The 20,062-nt window shown below is 41.1% G+C and overlaps 1 protein-coding gene across 3 annotated transcripts in view; it reads right to left on the minus strand.

Moving 5' to 3' along the window:
* mast2 (microtubule associated serine/threonine kinase 2) overlaps nucleotides 1-20,062 on the minus strand; it is a 124,920-nt gene that overhangs the window by 54,456 nt on the left and 50,402 nt on the right. For 2 of the 3 annotated variants that reach the window (XM_058402407.1, XM_058402408.1), the window contains exon 4: nucleotides 627-658. In XM_058402407.1, coding sequence (XP_058258390.1) covers nucleotides 627-658 — 32 coding nt within the window. Of the gene's footprint in view, nucleotides 1-626; nucleotides 659-16,819; nucleotides 18,362-20,062 lie in introns of those variants that run through there. The other variant, XM_058402411.1, reaches the window with a different exon arrangement.

Here is a 20,062-nt window from a genome sequence, read left to right on the forward strand (position 1 = left end):
GCTTGATCTGCTTGACCAGCAGTGAGATGTTTGGCAGAAGGTCTCTATTCTGCAGCAGCAGCTGGTTCACTCAATCCTGAGCTTCTGAGGAAGGAACCAGTTCTCTGAGTTGAACCAACCACATTATTCAGCATGAGAGCTGTTATCTTCCACACCTGATGAAGTCTGTGCCACGATTCTGTGCAAACAAAACCAATACCACCATTTTTTAAAGGGTCCAGGGCTCGGATCTCTGGACTGCTCCTTCAACAGAGCTAAGACTTCGTAATGGAATCGAACACGTGAGTGAACATGAGCTCAGACAGAACAAATTTTCCTTCAGTCATTCTTGGAGGTGATTTTCAGCAGCTTGGGGAATTCTATCACTGATTCCATAACTCGCTATAGCTCGTTTTAAAACAAACTGATCCTTGATCAGTCATAAGATGTACCCATAATGCTCCATCTGTCAAAGACCTCCATTAAGATGCTGTTGGGATTTATTCTTCAGCTGGTTTCAAGGCTGACTGATCTTTCTATTATTGACTGATGTATTATGATGGTGCAAGCGATGTGTTCAGTTCAGAGTGGACTTTCCTTCATTCTGTCAGAGGGGACAAATGGTTGGTAAGATGACGAATACTCACAAACTGCCTCTTCGGGGAAGGCTCAGCTCCTTCTGCAAAGAATGCAAGAAGATGTGATTAGTACATGCGTCATGAATATGATACTGTTCATATCTTAACATAAGCCAAGAATCATGAAATCGGCACATGGGGAAAAAAATCTGTTTAATGAAGCTGATTACAACATGGTTGCTTCATCCCATTTACATCAAAGTGGAAGGGATTTGTAACTACACAACACAGTCAAGGGTCAATCACAGCCACTAGATGGCAGTGGCATTCCACAGAGCTCTACTTCTGAGTACAGACACTGCACTACATGCCCTGATACATCCATGTTTTAAAAATAAATACTTTAAAGAGACTCTAAGGAGGAAAAATAAAAGCAAACCTAATGCAAAGTGCTCACTTAAAGATCAGACGTCGACTAAAAATAAAACAAACACAAAGACCACACACACACACACTTTGTTTTAAGACTAGAATAACTGCCTCATGATAGCAGACCCAACAGACTGATAGGGCAGAGAGTGCAAACTGAAAAAGGCTGCTCCATCTGTCTGTGCCTGTAGGGAGCGAATCCACTCCACTGTAAATATTCATGGGAGGATAAACAGAGCAAGACTGCACGTGTGCACACACACACACACACACGGCACTACAATCAACATCTAACATTTCTAAATTAAAAGCAGTCTACGCAGTACCACAGATACAGATAAGAAAGGAATAGGTCTGTCTAAAACCTGAGCATGTACACACCTCAACAACTTTTCATATTTATTTAAAAGGTCATGCATGTCACATCAAGAGAATATGCTTTTTATTTCTTCTGGCTGTTGTGTATGATGCGGATCGCATATATATATATATCAAAATACAGCCTGAACAATCGGGGAGCTAGTGTGTGTCAACAAACAACCATTAGCTCTTCTCGTAGTGAGTACAGGTTTATTTGCGCTGGAGGATCTGTTGATCAGGGCATTAACTGCATGGGTGGAGGAGTCGAGGTCATGCGTAAAGAGACACCGATATCAGCTAACAGAAACGGAGAGTGCCATCATGTTTTTCTGCCTCCCCACCCGCGAGCATTCTATTAGGTCTGGTCTAACGAAATTAATACACTGCAAATCCAACATCATTACTAAAATGGAGTAGAACAGCTATCCTTTTTAGCTGACAGCCAGCAGTGCTTAATGGCTCTTTCGCCCGCATCAGATAATTTGGATTTCATTCTGAAGAAGTGCAAGCTTTATGTGGGCACAACAGTGAGCCAGAGAACCTTCCAGTCAGTACTCTGTAGAGGACTAGCGCTAGAAAACTTTAAAGTGCACACTTAAGCAAAAAACAGCACCATGGCTTTTTTTTTTTTTAAATCAGTGCTCATATAGGCCTGATATTCCCTCTGGCTGGATATACGAGCGCTATGTTCTGAGAGATTGCTTTTTCACAAGACGGTCCAATCTTTCTCCGCCCCTCCATTCATAACTGCGGACATCTATACAGGGGCTTTAACGAATGTTTAAGAGGAGCACTGAGATAGGAAAGAGGTGCTGGGAATGTGTCTAATCTGCCGGTCTGACAGCTACTGCTATGTTTAGTGAAAGATCGCTCAGGGTTTAAAGGTCACATGACCTACTCTGGCCTATTGAAATATCAATCAAGTCATGAATTAGCTATTTGACTGAGCAGTTTAGCCTCTTAATGAGCTCAGTGTACTTAAAAGTACCACATGCTACTAATGCTGAGTATTACAGATGTAACTGATGTGTTGGCTTTAAAACCTGTGCACCGGTTCATCCTGTCTGTACGGAGCAGCTGGTTTATCTTGTCAGAATTGATCAAGTGTGGCTTTGAGAACTAATGGGAATGGTTTAACAAGAAATGTTCATGTTCAAGACATGGTAACTGACAGCTAAATAAACATGGAGCTTTTAGAAATTGGTGCAACTGGGTATCTTTTTGCTAAAGCGTTTATGGTAACGTATCAAAAAATCTTGTTTAAAAATTATAAATCAGATTGAAGCTGATCGCAGTGCTGCTTCACGTTATCACTTCGGACCGTTGGCTCTGAACAGATGAGATGTTTGTGTTTAGTCATTGCTTCATATTCAAAACAAACAGTCCACCCATGTTTAAACATTGCTGTTGAAGCCATGTTATGAGGTCAGTCATCTAGAAAAATAATAAAATAAAGCCTCATGATAAAACACTTTTCCCCTCAGCGCTAAATAATTTACATAAACGGATCAGAGGATACTGAAGCGGCACAACAGCGTAGCTTTCACTCTATCGTCCGAAGCTTGCAGGTTTGAATCCTAACAATGTCACAAGCGTCTGTGAAGAGAGCCCAAGAAAGAAAATTTGGGATTCTATCAGTAGGAGGGGCATTTACTCTCCCCTGTCAATCACAAACACTGGACAAACATGTCTGTGAGCTTGTTCAAGCGCAAGGAGGCAGAAAGCGCTTTCCTGTACACCACCCTGTGATGCAGCTTATAGGGAAGATCCGGCTTGGTAGGGTGGAGCTCGGATCAGTACGCCGAAATATTTTATGGGGTCTGCATCTGAACCCTCCACCAAGATAACATTGATTTAAAGCTTCATGCTTTAGTTGAAAGTTCATAGAAGAGTGAATTCAGCAGCATAACAGCATAATCCTGGTCAGATCTATTAAATACAAATACAAACGTGATCAAAATAGAAAAATATTGCAATATAACACATATTGCCCATCACTAAGCTGTGGAATGTTTTCTCCTGAGCAAGATCATTTTTAGCAGTGGTTTTTTATAGTCTATGCTGCAGTATATAAATAAATAAACTCATGACGGATAACTGAGGGACAGCTACCCAGGCAGACTGATTATATAAAATGATACAGGGTGGTGTCTGAACCGCTAGACAGCAGCTGTTGTGCATTGCGTTCTCAGCGACACACACACACACACACACACGCATGCATACACACCCTCTGTGATTCAGTCTCTTCATAACCATGGGCTAAAAGGCAGAGCAGTGAAATTAGCTGGACTGACAGTTTGGAGCACACTCTCACAAAAAGCAATCTCCTTATGGAGCGCATCAATATTCCTCAAGTCATCCAGCATGACAGCGGGCCAGAGTGCAGGGAAATGTAATCAAAGAGATGGACAGAAAAACAGCAAACCGGATGCACCGGAGACAGTGATTTGAAAGCGGCTGGTCGTTTAAGACTGGAAGGTGATGGGGAGTTCAGATACAGTGCAGGCCTGGAGGCCGTAAATGGAAGTGGAGCTTTCAAGGGTTAACCTATGTAATATTTACGAGGTTTTTTTTTTTTTTTCCTCCACCGCTCTCAGGTTCACGGGGTTTAGAAAGCTGACTTTTAGATTCACAAAAGTTTAGCTTTCATCACAAAGGGCTTTCTTACAGCAAAATATGTAGACCAAATAAAAGTGGGACTGGAAAAATAGGATATTTTTTTAGAGATTCTTGGAAACGAAAAATGCCAAGAATACCAAAAAAGTCCTACTAATCAATATTTATAGACCTCAAAAAATAAAACAATAAATAAAAATAAATAAAATAAAAAAATGGGAAAGAGGCTTTCAGTTATCTGGTCATATTCTAATGAACACTGATAACATCTGTTTAGATAAAAAAAACCTGACTTTTATGCTACGTTACAAATGTAAATTTCACCCAAAACCAATCTCTATAAAGTTCTGGTGTACTCTGTCATGATCAATTAGTTAAGAAATTAAAATTTCTTTTACACAATTGCACATCTGTCACACATCCACCCGTAATGCATGGTGCCTGAAATGTGCCAGTCAATGGAATGCTCTACAATGCAAACGTCATATCGATCTTCTTGTCTATCTTCATAAGACAGCAAAACATCCCACAAAGCAACACTAACAAAAGCCATAAAACGAGTTCTTCATGGTCAGAAAATGTGACCATGGTCACAAAATCATGCATGGTCTCTCCGAGACGTGACCGACTGTCCTGGCCCTGGGTTTTTTTGTCCCCTAGCTGACCTCGGCGTATCCCAGCAGGGGTTTCTGGGTAGTCTGAGTGTGTGCCAGCTTGGAATCAGAGTGTGCAGGATGGGAGCAGTGCCAGGAGAGACAGAGGGCAGATCACCCACCATATTCACTCACACTCTCAGACTGAGCCACAGGTGCAGAGAGCAAGGAGGCTGCAGATGCACAAGCTTATCTCTGTACAATAACACAGAGCTGGGGGGAAAAAAGGAGGAGAGATCCTTTCAGCTGGCGTCTCTGAGGTCGGCCATCAAAATTACTGCAAGATGCAGTGTAACGATGCGGTAAAAACCTCACAACCGGCTAATAATAAACAGAGCTACAAAAGTAAGTGCACTCGGCAAAACAGGCTATGGAAATCTTTGATAAGTTACAGAAGCATTAGCGATGAATCTCCTCCCTAATACCAGTAAATGACATTAGTGCATGCTGCTAAATAAGCTTAATTAGCTATTGATAGGTTTGGAGAGTAGAGAGATGGCTCATCCCTTCTAACAGGCTCGGCTGATTTGTGCTGGGTGACGTGAGCTGTCTGAAGAGGCAAGAGGTCAGAACGGTGGGGATGAGTTCGAGAACGGATCGGGACCCGCAGATCTCGGGCTGCTCCATTACCGATGGGGGAAAATACAATGTGAGCAGACTGGCGCCTCTGCACACAGCACACAGCTCATGACTTATTTCATTACAGCAGGGCTAATGAGCCTATTAGAGAGGATGAAGGGATGACCTGCTTCCTTCCTGAGCAGGAGAAGAAAGGAGAAAGGGGTTACAGTGGGCATTTAGATAATGATGACTATTGACAGTGATGTCTAAGCACACCTTCTATATATATATAACCAAACTGTTATATCCTTTATATTAACAACACAGGCTTTTATGTACAGAGTAGCGGTTCTGGCGGCTCTATAGCTATAGTTCTTCTCTATAGCATTCCTGACAACCTGTTTCCACACTCGCAACACACTGGGGTAGCGGTACTAGACCTGCATGAATATCAGAAAGACTATTTCACCAACCCATATAAATGCATTTAAAGTGCTTAATGGGTTCACGACTAAAACTGTAATCACTTTCTTTTCCACATTTAAACTACGTTTATCTTGATTTTTTTATTTTATTATTGTCACACAAACATTACAGCACAGTGAATTTTCACATATCCCAGCTGAGGAAGTTGGGATCAGAGAATAGGGGCAGCTATGATACAGCACCCCTGGAGCAGAGAGGATTAAAGACCTTGGCTCAATTGCCCAACAGTGGAGCTTGATGGTGCTGGGGCTTGAACCCTGATCCTCTGAGCAACAACCCAGACCCTTAACCACTTGAACCACCATTGACCCCACCATTTTTTTTTTAAGAACTGATGGCATAAAGCATAATAAACAATATCATTTAATAATACTATTCATCTCCATCAAGTGTTAGAGGTTTTGAATGTTGCAAAATATCTCCTTAGTTATCCTATTATTTATTTGTTCTTGTTATGTGTTGAACGTGTCTGCTGTAAAATTCAGCCCACTCTGTTCTGTTCACATTCAGACTGGGAGTTTAAATCCCAGTGAAACCACAGCCAGGGACTTTCTAGATGGAAAGGAACGACAATATACTCTCTATGCTGTATACCAGAGTGACACCAGTCCTTTGTGGGTGTCTGTGAGCTCATGTATAACGTTAAGCGCAGATAGCGTTTTCCTCCAAGTCCTCCCTGTGCCTCTGCAGGAGCAGTTCGAAAAGTCCAAGTGTCATGATTACTAACTTGCGGGGTGGAAAAAATAGAAAAATGAAAAGCAACCAAAAGGATACAGAAATAAAAATCATGACTAAAGGGGGTGGGGTTGGATTCAGCTGGCCTTTAGATTCCCCTTATGATAAGCCTGAGGAAAACTGACTTTAGGGAATGATTTTATATTCTCTTTTTGGCACATACAGAGACTTCTACAGTGTACAACTCCTGAAATTAAATAAAAGTGTTACAGAAAATATTTCGAGCAGTGCTTTTTGTATTCTCTCCGCTGGACCTACAGGTCATTTGGGTCACAGAAGAAAATCTCACATGCATTCAGCCACTACAGCACTATGTTGTGAGGTAGAATTTACTGAGAAGGGCTTCTTGTGTGACAGACTCATACAATCAGCATACACTAGGCTGCTGCCTTTTTAATCATCCCATGGGGCGATGCACTAAGCTTGTATTAACTAATTGCGAAAATGAAACGTAAATCATTTAAGCGTAAAGTGCCGGAACAAGCATTAATAGGAGAGTAATATTAATTAGAGAACTGGGTACACTGGGGCAATAACTCAGTGACGGCGTTAGTGCTCGGATGATCCACTGAACATTCCGAACGGAGTTATCGAATGTAAGAAAGGAAGGGGGAGAAAAAGCTTAATAGCTGATGGCATCTGGAGCTCTGGAGTATAAACCGAGGAAATCGCAAATGCCATTTGGCTGTGTTTAAATTGTGGATCTGATCATGCACTCTGATACTTCACCATGTAATTTCCATGTGTTGAATAGAGCAGAGAATGGACGTGATCCAGCTGCACAGAAGAGTGTACTGTGTCTCAGACCAGCTCGGCTTCATTTACACTGAAAAGATCCAGAAAGTGCTAAAATGGGCCAGTGAGAAGGCTCTACATTATGCAAGAGCAAAGAAAGGACGGTTTGGGGAAGTATTCACACACTGCACCTGCCGGTCTCAAATGAGCCAAACGAGCACACACACACACAAACACACACACGTTGACGGCTGCTGCAGCTGCCCAACACACTGAGCGTGTGCGAAATCAGCACAATTAGCAGGCGCCTTACTTTTCCTTCCTAAATTATTGTCCCTACTATTGTTGCGTGCTTATAAAAGAATGGCTTTAATCCAAGACTGCTGCCGCCTCCACCTCCTTTCCATCATTTCCTCAGCAATGAGGAAAGATAATCTGTACTGATCAGTCTGCCTAATCATATCACCCTCCACCATCAGGCAAAAAAAAAAAAAGAGAAAAATAGAAAAAGGCTAACACTAATTAGAGCTTACGTATTCAAATTCAGTGTGCATGCATTAATGGAGAAATAATTACACAGAATGCTGGAGTGAAGATTGCCAGGTCTTTTTATTTTGAACAATTGAAAAATGGTAATTTTTTTTAAACGGGTTAAGCACCGAGAGAAGGCACAATGCAGCACGTATGAACTTTTCTCGAGTCTGTCTGACTTTCATTTGAACCGTTGATTTACTGCCAGCATTAGTCCTTAGCGATGGCACCATGCTGAAGCCAATATTCTGTCTCTAACACTCGAAGCTCTTACGAGTACCCTTATTAGTAAACATTAGCAGCGCTGTCTCTGTCTCAGACGCTGTCTCTTATTCAGAGGGGGAAAGAAATGTGGAAATCACTTGCAATACACTGAATTTCCATATCAAGCAGCAGGCCAAAAATACAGTAGGATTTCCAGAACTCAGAGCTACAACCCAAAAGACAGCAGACGAGGGTTTTGTTTCCTGTTTGTTTGCGTGATGCCTGAAGACGTTTCTCCTTCGAAATGACTTGCGGGGAATTATGAAAAGCATATTAAAAGCTACAGTGTGTAAGAAGATTTCAGTAAAAATAAAACATGATTCTGGAGGCCAGGGAGAAAGAAATGCTCTATAATATGATGTTCCTGAGTTGCTGAGGCTGTGTCAGGAGTTCACTAGCTAACATTAGACGACTTGTGCATTCTGTAGGTTATGAGCTGTTGACGCTAGCGCTCGAAACATTTCTGTAATACTGAACAAATCACAAGCTGTAAATTCTGGGCTGCGTCCTAAACCACATAAAGAATAGTAAGTTATCACATGTCATTACACCACTGTAGTCGTTACTATTTACCTGGTATGCATTGTGTGGTTTAAGACAACTTCTTTCTCTTGTAGTCTGGTCTAATCCTGAATCAGGATGCAAAGGATGTTACAAGTAATTAGAGATAAACAGAGAAAAACAACAGGCGGGGAAACGGCTCTAGAAGCTGCTGGAACGAGGGCTGGCAAAGACCAAACGCAAATGTCAATACCATTTGAGTCGACTTTAGGGGATAGTGATTCTCACTGGAGCCTGGTGAATTGGACAGAAAACATGGCTTAATTAACACAGACAGTTACTGTCACCTAAAGTTAATGTCCAGAATAAAGGCAGAACATTGAGCTGCATTTAAGTCTTCCTGGGTTAAAGAGAGAAGATACTCCTTTATCTTGATTCGGTGCTTAAACCTTAAATAAACACAATTCATCAATTCATTCCCACACTACAAATAGATGAAAATATGTACTCCAGAACCTCTTCAGCTTTCCTAATAGACAGACAACAACTGACAGACTGGACTGTTTCTCCTCTTAGCATTGTATAAACGGCTGCAGGAACGTGATCGGAATGAAAGTGTGATTTATTTTGAACAACCTCTACAACATCTGCTACTCTTAAAACGCATGCTTTTGAACTGATGGAATAAAAACAGTGAATTCAAGTCATCTCTTTGTTTCCCCGACCTGCTTTATTTTTATTTACGAGAGTCCGAGTTCATTACCTGTAAGCAGACAGAAACCGCCGCTATTCTGTGCTCAGGTCCAACTACCTGTGACAGGTGCAAATGCGTAATTCTCACCTCCGGCAAACCTCGCAGTCACTTCCACGGAAACACCTCTGGAGAGTCTCTTTCTCACCCTCACACAAACACATTTAGCCGGCAGACTCACACTGGTGATCCGCTGCTCGGCTCAGAATTCAACCGTAAGGCAGCCTTAACAAGGAAAACTGCACAAATACAGAAACATACAGTGCCTTAAAGCGATCAGGGCTCAACTATAGTGACAAGACAGAGGGAGAGAGAGAGAGAGAGAGAGAGAGAGAGAATAATTTGACAAACAAACAGATTTTCTAACCTCAAATAGAACCAGTGTGATATGAGGTACAAAGACAAGGAATTACACGTCACGGACAGACAAGAAGTACGGCACAGGGATGAAAGATGGTCCTCATTAGAGGAAGAGGAAAAACGATGGAGTCTGGGTCCTCAGGGAGGAGTGTGCACAAGTGGAGGACGATCAAAGAGAAGCCCCCCCATACTGACACACTGCAAACACAACACGGCTGTTGCTCTACATCTGAACATTACCTGCTGACACAGAGACGAGGCATCAGACACACAGCAAGAGACAGAGAGAGAGCGAGAGAGAGAGAGAGAGAGAGAGAGAGAGAAGGTAGCAAACAATAAACGAGTGAGTGACAAAGAGGGACAGAAATCCATTCAGAAATCAATCGGGTGTTTCGTACTTCCAAACCTGCTTAAGATAAATAAAGCTCATATGCTCCTTTAGCTTTCTATGGCTTATTATTCAGTAGGTAAACAGAAAACATCAAGAAGCAAACTTACAGTCGTGGAAAAATCCATCTATGTAATCTTAAAAACAACCCTACAGCAGAGATTCCCCTTTAAGAAACGGTTCCACGTCTGCAGTGTAGTAATTCATTTAAGAAAGGGAGAAGTGCTCTAATTTCTGTTCTACTAAAGCACCAGGCTTTTACTGCTCATGGAGTAAAAAAGAAAGAATTAAAGAAAGAAAAAAGTAGTGTCTAGTTCACTGGGATGGTACAGCTATTTTTCATCTCAAACGCTCACTCACATACACAGAGAAACTGTCAGAAAATATCTTTATAGATAGCATGGACTTGTGTTGAACTGTATTCACAACATGGCTTCCAAGAGAAGAGGAGAGATGCCTGCTCGTATTTCAGCTCCAGAAAAATCTGAAAATCCAATAAAACAATAATTACAAAGTATACGCGAAGTATCCGTTTTCCGTTTATTGGTTCAGAAAATAGCCGGGTGATACGTTTGCTTCAAGACTAGATACAGCAAGAAGCAGTCAGAGATATTTTTTCTAACCTGCATATAAAATTACATTACATGTACAGAAATGATCAGAGGAGTGTGGTTAATGTGGGTAATTCAGCCAGAAGAGACTGGGAAAAACAGCAGCATGGTCAATCCAGTCTTAAATAAGATCCCGGAGAAGCACCTGTACCAGAGGTAATTACAATTAATCCTGTTCAAATAGGACAAAAGTGTGTTTTAGTGTCTTGTGACTAAAACGGAAGCGCTTTCGAGCTATTTTCATGACAGTGATTGATGAAATGTCATGTTGGCAGCGCCTAATCCGTCTGCGTGATAATGAATGAAGGAATATGTCAGCTAGCATCTTCTCAAATGTTTCATTAAAGAGCACTGAAATGTCTGTATCACTTCCACTACACACTCAGTCATTAACTGCAGGTCAGTCACTAGCTATTTGAGGAGAGTCTCATCAAAAAGGAGACTTCATTACCAATAAGTCATGCTTTCCATACAAAGACTGTGTGTGTGTGTGTGTGTGTGTGTGTGTGTTTGTGTGTGTGTGGCCCTTGCAGCTGAGACCTCACATTTTCTGGCACTCTTCCCTCTCTCCTTCACCCCTCCTTCTCTGTCCTCTGGCTGTAACGATGAGCTCATGCTCTCAGCATGGACGCAGAGTGAGCTCATTGCTGAACTCTTAATACATTTATCCAGTGCTTGGCAGGAAATGCAGGTCAGTCCATCTATCTCAAACACTCAGGCTATAACAGTCCTGGAACCAGCAACTATCTAGGAGTCCCCCCCTGGGAAACGGCTCACTCTGTTTCAGGATGTTTTGGGTCACTGAAGTGGTACTGAGCATCCATGCACTTGATTCGACACGTTAATAAATAATCATCAAGTCAGTCAGAGCGGAGTCAGATTATTGGAGTGTTATCTCTTAAGAACAAGGACTGTGAACCCTCTGGATCAGGACAAATACTTTTGGTTATTTCTATAGTAACATGTCTTTAAGGTGGATGCTCCACATAATGGGTTTAAAAGACTTTAAGGCTCCATGTAATGGGTTTAAAAATAACGTATTCTTGTAAAGCTAACACTTTCTATGAGATGTTTCTTTAGCACTTTTGTAAGGAGTGTCAGTGCATTATGACAGTCAGAGGTAAAGCTCTAACCTCAAGAACATGGGCTTTGTGTTAACAAGACAAGCTGTAATACTTTGTCTTGTTAACTTGGAGGTAAAGGGATTGATTATAGCTACTATAAAACAAGAAATAACACGTTTTTTGGATGTAAATATAAATATAAATGGATGAACACTATAAAATGTTCTGTGAAAAATGATTAGTGCTGGAAAATTGCTGTGGTGTAAGCCAAATAAATGCTGCAGGACATGCTGCATGGAAAATAATCTGGTCCCCTGATTGTTGCAGGACATCACACAACCCATTCTTTGCTTCATTTTCTCCCAACTCTATGTTCTACTGGGTTTTATTTCCTCAGTTCTGTACTGAGCCCACAGCAGAGTGACGTGAGATATGACACGGGATCTAGTATAATGCAGAGCTCTGCTTTCGCTTCTTGAATTAGATACAGCTGGTCAAGACTGCCCTCACATCACAGGTCATTTAGCTGCTCAACAACAGAGTCGACTCATTCTGTACCTGAAGGAAAAGTCAGCACTGTTTTGAGACAAACTGGATAAAGACAATGCTTCAATGTTGCAGCTTCAGCCAGTGATCATTTCCTTCATAGTGGATTTTCCACCTTACACATTTTGTCTAATTATGAGGAATTATGAAAACTTTGACCACGGCATCATGAGACCAACCCAACCTCTGATTTCAAATACGTGGGGCATTTCATCCATAATGTGCAAATGAGTTTGATGGTGAAGTCACCAAACAGGATGTGAGGGCATATCTTAGCAAACAGTTGATTTGACAAACCAAAATTGCTCAAACCTGAGTGAATGACCACAAAGTATGGGACTCCAAGAAGTTTGATCTGCTGTTTCATGCTATATTTCACAAATGTGTGCCAGTAACTTCGTACACAACATGGACTCATGATTCTGTATGATTTCCCTGGAGTGTGCCAAGTGACAGATCTTGTCCGATAATCATAAAATTATGACCACAGCATCAGAAAATCGACCTTAACGAAAAGATATTTAATGCTTTTTAAAGCCGACAGAAAATGCTACATGGCTTACATGAGTTTTGAGGTCATTTGCAACTTTGAACGGCTTCTGAAGACAGAAAGTGAGGTCAGATCTTTCCCCATTGCTAAGGGCTGGGGCTATCAATCTGCCAAGTGGAATATTTGTAAAGCAGTGCGATTATTCTTCTCGTAACTTGGCTCACTAAAAGCAGCAGCCATTGTTTCAATAACCGAAACTGTAATTTTAGCCATTACTGTGCAGTTTCATCAGACAAGTTACTTTCAATGCATAATAAAACCATCCTTAATGTATAAAACAAGTGTTAAAACATCAGGCTGTTTACCAAGTAGCTGGAAAATGTAAAGCCATGATTAGGTTGCACACATGAATGTCAAATATAGGTGTGGTCCTAATTATCTCTGAGTTTTCAGAAAGAAATGTGGTCTGCACTGTTTCTTTCTGAATGGACGAGTTAATGGTCTTTTGCTCACACGAGCTCTTGTAGCGAGGATCCTGAGGCATGACATAACTACCTGCACACAGCAACTGTCCCGACACTGACACACACAATCATCCACACTCATAACCACCACTCTGCTCAAGCCAGAGATTCCTTTGGGTACAAAACGCTCCCTTTGTGAAAATTCCTGCAGAAAACAGGATTAAGAATCAAAAGCGAGGGGTTATGTGTGAGAAAGAGGGAGAAAACTGGAAATGTCTGCATCCTGAGGGCCATCAATACACAACTCTGAAGAGCTGTTCTTAAAAAGTAGGTATGAGGTCTGTTTAAATATCAGTAATAATGTCCAGTGACAATATTATGACTAGTGAAAATACAGGCTTGTTTCCAACAGATGTATTAAAAATAGATATAGAGTAAGTCCCCGGACTTATGAACATTCGAGTTGCGAACTGTCACAGATACGAACGGTCCTTGCATTACGAACGTTCGTAGCTCACGTGTCTGCTAGACGTTGTCATGTGTGCTTACTGTTCAGTGTGATAGTGTACTGTAGTACAGAGCTCAATCAGAGCCAAGGATGTCCGGAAGCAAGAGGAAAAGCAGTGGTGATGTGGATGGGATTGCTAGGAAGCCTAAAGCAATAACCATGGAAACAAAAGTGAAAATAATTGAGAGACTGGACCGAGGCGAAAAGATGGTAGACGTCGCTCGTTCTTATAACACTGAATCGTTTTTTTCCTTTACATTGTATATTTGTGTTAAAGGTGTATAAGACTCACTCTGTCGCACTTACGAACGAGACAAACTAATACACACCGGGTCACTTCACCGAAACAACATGTTTAATATAAAGTAGCAGTGTGTATCTCGGTGTCTCCTACACCGTGACTGTATATCACTACTAATTCAAATTGCATCATCCTCCCTCATCTCTTCTCTCATAGCTGCAATGAGCTCATCTATATAGTCACAGGAGAACAATTTACTCTTTAATCTGCAAAGTGGCGAGAAAGATGAGAACGGAGGCTAATAATGCTTTGTAGCACATTTTTACACAGCAACAGTGTATTGTGTATCAGTGCCCATTTTCAAAATTACCCTCTTACATCGACACCATCCTCCTATATCAGATGATTGAATACATAGACAATCAGAGGTGTGCAGAACTTCTGGGTATCACCTAATGTTCAAAATCAGAACATTTCTATCCTAATATTTAAAATCTCTCTCCATGTCACACGAGGTGTTATTTCTGTCAACGATGACCCACAGTGAGCTAAGACAATTCTGTGAATTTTATTTTTAAGATGCAATTGGTATATTATTATTTGACAGATTGTCCATAGTACTCAAAGTGATATGCTTATGCATAAGCATTAGATTAATCCTATTAATTATAAGAGCCGATATGTTAATAAGAAGACGAGCTTGATTTCCACTCGGTAAATTTATCTATCAACAATGCAGAGGTTTCGGGTACATTCTAATTAAATACATTTATTAAACACATTGAAGCTGTGCTATTAAACTGGTTTATTTAGATATGAAACTCCTCATTAAAAAAAAAAAAAAAACACAAACATGGAGAGGAATGGAAATACTGGGAACGTCAGCACAAAAGCCTGGCGAACACATCTCTCAGACAAATTGAACTCCTCGAGCAATACTTGCTGGTCTAAGCCCGAAATAAATCAGCAGACTCACAATATCAGCAACATAAAGATGGGCCTGTACAGCTTATCTAGGTGCTGCTTATTACTCACAGGCTGTGTTCCAGAGAAAACCAATTTCCCATTTTATCCCTGGACTCAGGAGACAAGCTAGGTCTGGTGTAAGGGAAGAATGAGCCAGAAAACACGATTCACTATAAATTTCAACTAAACACAATACAAGACGGTAATACAACCTTGATACGAATATTTAAACACACTACAAGGAATAAACAAAACACACTACAATTTGGGTATGAAATGTGGGCTTGAATCGATTCAATAAAGGACATTTACATCATATCAAGAACAAAGACTAGTTATTGTACGTTGAGCAATTACACTAGGGTTTGGGAGACCACTAGGAGACAAGATTTAGTAGCTTAACTACCATTATCTCTATCTCTCTCTCTCCCCCTCACTCACACACCCTTTAACCTCTTCCCAAAAGACCTTCCAAATGCATCTTTACAGACCACAGGGTTCAGGTCTTACACCACTGAGACACATTAGGAGCATTAAGGCCAATGCTTTAGATCATAACAGCCTATTCATCAACGACTGAAATGGGGAGGTGGGGGGGGGGTCGTTATTGTGAAATGACTGACAAGTAATGCTAAATTATTTAACAGTGCCTTGAAGGAATGTACCACACATGACACCACAGAAATGTATCTGCTGCTCATCCAAGTCCACAGCTAAAAAAGTGGACAGGATTTCGATGAGAGTTTCTCGTCTGATCCCCGGGATTTAACAGAACACAGCCCCTGGGGCAGAAACTCAGGATGGAGGGATTTGCAAAAACAACCCCCCCCCTCCGCACAGTTCAGTGAACTCACAAAACACCGAGCTCAGCAAACATCACCCAGCCTCGCTGCCAAACACTCGGCATCGTCACTCACACACCAAATGCAAAAGCAGATTAAACTCTTACACTCGCAGTGCATATCAATAGAGTGTGTGATTCTTTCATTACAGCAGTACTATACATTCCTACGAAACAAACACTTCCCCTCATTGCTTTAAGGTTGTCCGGCCTTCATTAGGATTGATCAGGACAGGCTGGTGGTGGAGGTAAAGTGTCTGCGTTTTTGCGCTGAGTTTCAAATTGAATTTTATCATCATAATAGCTGAAACCTGATACCATTTATCTTGCTGTGCTTAGATAAGTGTCATTTCTCACTGATTACTCAAGTTGCTAAAAATCCACACCGGACAATGCTCAAGTAATTACTAACACAAACTCGTTACAATACCGTAATTCATCTATATAATGACTTAGCATTATTTTCTTTATATAATCTCCATCATAAGCATCTAATCCTGTAAGGCTGTACTGTGATATGATGCACAACAAAGTATTTCATTTACAAACCACATAGGAATATGCCAAAATAATCATTAAAATCAAACCAATAATCCCAGTAGTACTAAATCAAACTCAGTGGTCGATAAATTAAAATCATACTAGTGATATAAATGGATTGTGTTAGCCTGTGGTTTTCTTTGTGTGATTATTACTGCCTTTGTGGTTCATGTCGGACAACTGCTAATTAAATTCTCGGAGATAACTGAGCTTCGTGAACACTTATGTTCCATATGGTAGATGTGGCATAGCTAGAGCTTGCTGAGCCCCATGGTCCATACAGACACATGGATAAACATTTCAAATGTGTTGCAAAGGAATCTGCAAAGAAGAGATACGGCAACTTTTCAAGTCGTTACATACAGAGTGAAGTGAGTTACATCACATTTTCACAGGTCTTCGTCAAAGTTTTGCGCTTAACTATGAGGGATTTCAGCAAACGTCAATGAAAGGGTCTTCAACTTCATTCACCTGGCAGTAACAAACTGGTGTGAAAATGCAGCTAAATAGTTTGAGATGATGTGCTAACTACGGAAAAAAATAAAAAATGTTCCGGAAGAGTTAACACATGAGAAATGTCATCACACACATTTAAAATCCATCATCATGGAGCCTTACCTGGAGACCTCGCCGTCTTAGAATACTAGAGTCGTCCATTGTGCTGTCCTTCGGAAACCAGCTTCGGATATGTTGTTTTGGTGGCTTATTAAAAGACGAGTAAGCAGTCAAACCAAGATTTGGGGCAAGGACTCGGGGCAAGACAGACACTTTCAGTTCACCCCTTGTAGTGGTTGTAGAGAGAATTGTGCCATAAACAGGCAGCAGCAGGGGTGAAAATTCATTTCTCACAGCTTAGCTCATCAGTTAGTGTGCAAAATTACTTCATCTGCATACATGTTCCTCATACCATAATCACTCAGTGAGACACTGACACGATTGTCTGATAAACGTAGCAATGTCACAGCAACAGAATATTGTTTGCTTCATCAAAAATACAATTCTCGTCTATTCCAGTGAGGGGCATTAAGATCGTTAAATAAATAAACTTGTCTCCACTTCCCCAAAGTGCACTCCTATGTTGATGATCTCGCCCTGTGACTGAAGATCTCCTCTTGCCAAGTCATGGGTTCAGTACGGGATAAACACCCATCTTTGGCACCAAGCCCCTCCAAACAAGGATGTGTAGCATCAGCCTTCCTCTGCTATCCTCTACTCGCACTTCCTGTGGATTCCCATAAGGACTGATTTCTATGGAAACCCCTGGCTTTTCACTACCGGTGGGCTTTTAGTGATAAGAATGGCAGCTTGGAAGATAAAAATAGAATGTTAAGGACAGTGAAGTCCTTCTTAAGCATAATAAAAACACACAATCATTTCAAACACCATTCCTTCACAGCAGAACCACTCCCAGTAGAAGAAGAAGAAAAGAAAAAATATAAATAAATAAAGATGTTCACGCTCAGCAGAGATCTTCTCAGCTGATTTTTACTCGCATGACAGTTCTCTGTAAGGTTTAGCCAGTGAGTTAGATGGCTGATTCTAAAAGATCTGTAAAGACAGACAGTCTCCACTCAGCTGATCCGGAAAGACTTCACATCTGCAGAAGCAAGCTGCAAAGCAAACAACTCCACTCAGTCCCTCACTGTGAGATTCCACTCCTTCCAATCCCTCAATCAAGGCATGGTGTAAAAGAGCTCCTAGTGTCTGAAGAACAGATGGAGCGATGATGCAGTTTTTTTTATTCAGACGCAGTCAGATTTTCCTTGGTTTCCATTTCTCTGGAACTGTGTATAGTTTTCTTTTACCAGGCATTTCCTCCACCTGATAAAATGAACTTGTGTTTAACCGTCAAGAGTTTTAGATCCGGAAGAGCTGAAGCGAGAGAATAAAGTAATCCATGAGCAGTGTCACTTCTATTCACGTCTATTCATCTTTGTCATTAATGTGGCATTGGTTATGAATGAGCTGCCGGGTCAGGGTAGCCGCCACAGTCGGGTTATCCTACAGAGCTTCTTTGTCCAGTGGACATGTACACTGGAGAATCATATACCTGCTCTTCTCCTTTTCCTGCAACTGGAAACCAAACCCGAGTCTGCTTTTTCTGCATTCTCTGTGTTCCTCACATGCCTCTGCCTTCCTCCTCTGTCCATCGCGTAGGAGCATTTGCTGCACAGCATGCTCGGTCTCTCCCGTCAGCCAGGCAACACATCCAGCCAGCCAATGGGATGCTGGCAAGCTCATGTGCATTTACATAATATGAATGGGGGAGCATCGAGACTCCGCCTGTTCACTCTCCTGTCTCCTGCTATTCTAATCTCAACGCATACCCAGATTCAGCTCCTAAAGCACACTGGAACACGACGATGAATAAATGATGTATTCCCTCAGCCGGGATTAATTATTTAGTCTTAATGCTTGAACAAAACTCACTCAGTGTTTAACACACAGTCTCTCTTCATTTGTCTGTTTGCTTAGAGCTGTGTACAGTAAAAATATTTTAATAGGACTCTATGCAAGCCCTCTCTCTCTCTCTCTCTCTCTCTCTCTGCACAGCTCTTCACTGCTTTGTTCCGTTCTCTAGGGGAGACAGGGACATGAGACACATGAAAGAGAAAGATTACCACCTATGCGAGTGCTTTTTCAGAGCCGTGTCCTTATTACTTACTATCCCGCTTCGCTCTGCGTTTCTCTCTCATAACGATAACTAGCATGACTGCAATGACTGTGAGGACAAAAAGAGAAAAAAAGAAACTCTCTCTCCATTGAGCGACCCACTTTAAAATATCTGAACGAGATAAGAGTGCCCGGACACCACAAGCGTTAGTTCCAGGTTATAGAGATTTGCATCAAGCCATTTAACTGGCTCTTGTTTGCATAACCAGTATTTCACTTGAAATTGGTTTATTGTGTCTTCATTTCCTAGTGACGCATTTGTGTGTTGCTGTAGAGGAGTTGAATACCCAAACGTGCTGAAAGCCTTGGCTTGATGCCTTATAACACACAGAACCTGCTGTGTCACCCTGAAAAATAGGCCAAGGTCTAAAACAGGGTGGCTATTAATACTTGCACCACAGAAAGACTACATTTTTCAATCTGACTGGTCAGAAGGCATTATTTTCGTATATTAGCACAGACCAGAAATTAGTTTTTCGGCTGAACAAACAGTTAATATTAATGAGCTTGTCGTAACAAATTACTGTACATAATCTAATCTAACAATAAAAATGTGTTATTAAAATCTATAATCATTGCTGTGATTATTTATTTTGTTAGGAGATTCTTATTCTTATCAGACGCAATAGTCTTCAGGACAGTTTACGCTTTCTGGTTTCACGCCCAAATGGCAAGCTCTATCATTTTTAATAACATTAAATTTAACTATAAGCAGTTAAAATGTGCAAAGGACTGTTCATTAATAAATTAAACATTGTGGTATATACAACACCCCCCCACACCAGGAAAACAATTTGCTACTGGAGTGTAGCAGCATGCTGCAGCATCACACCCCTTGGTGTGCATTATTTCCAGATAGCAAAAAAGCAATTAGTGTGTTATTCCTTACTTTTCCTTCACTAAAATAATGTGTGCTTAATTGTGACCCTATAATTATATCAACACTTAATTAATTTGTAATGTTTATGGCTCTGTAAAGAAAAGGATGTGACGATTTCCTCGCTAGTTTGGCTCAAGGTGAGACGTAAAAGTCTTAAACAAGCACCTGCTCACTATGAACACATGTATCTCAACTCCACTTGTGTGTCCTGATCGTTAAACCACACCATATGGTCATGAACACTGCCCTTCACTCGCAGTGTAATAAACAGCACCTTTTATGTATGCTCAAAGAGATAAATGTCACTT

This window comes from Hemibagrus wyckioides, linkage group LG11 (genome assembly GCF_019097595.1).
Source record: "Hemibagrus wyckioides isolate EC202008001 linkage group LG11, SWU_Hwy_1.0, whole genome shotgun sequence".
NCBI classification, from domain to species: domain Eukaryota; kingdom Metazoa; phylum Chordata; class Actinopteri; order Siluriformes; family Bagridae; genus Hemibagrus; species Hemibagrus wyckioides.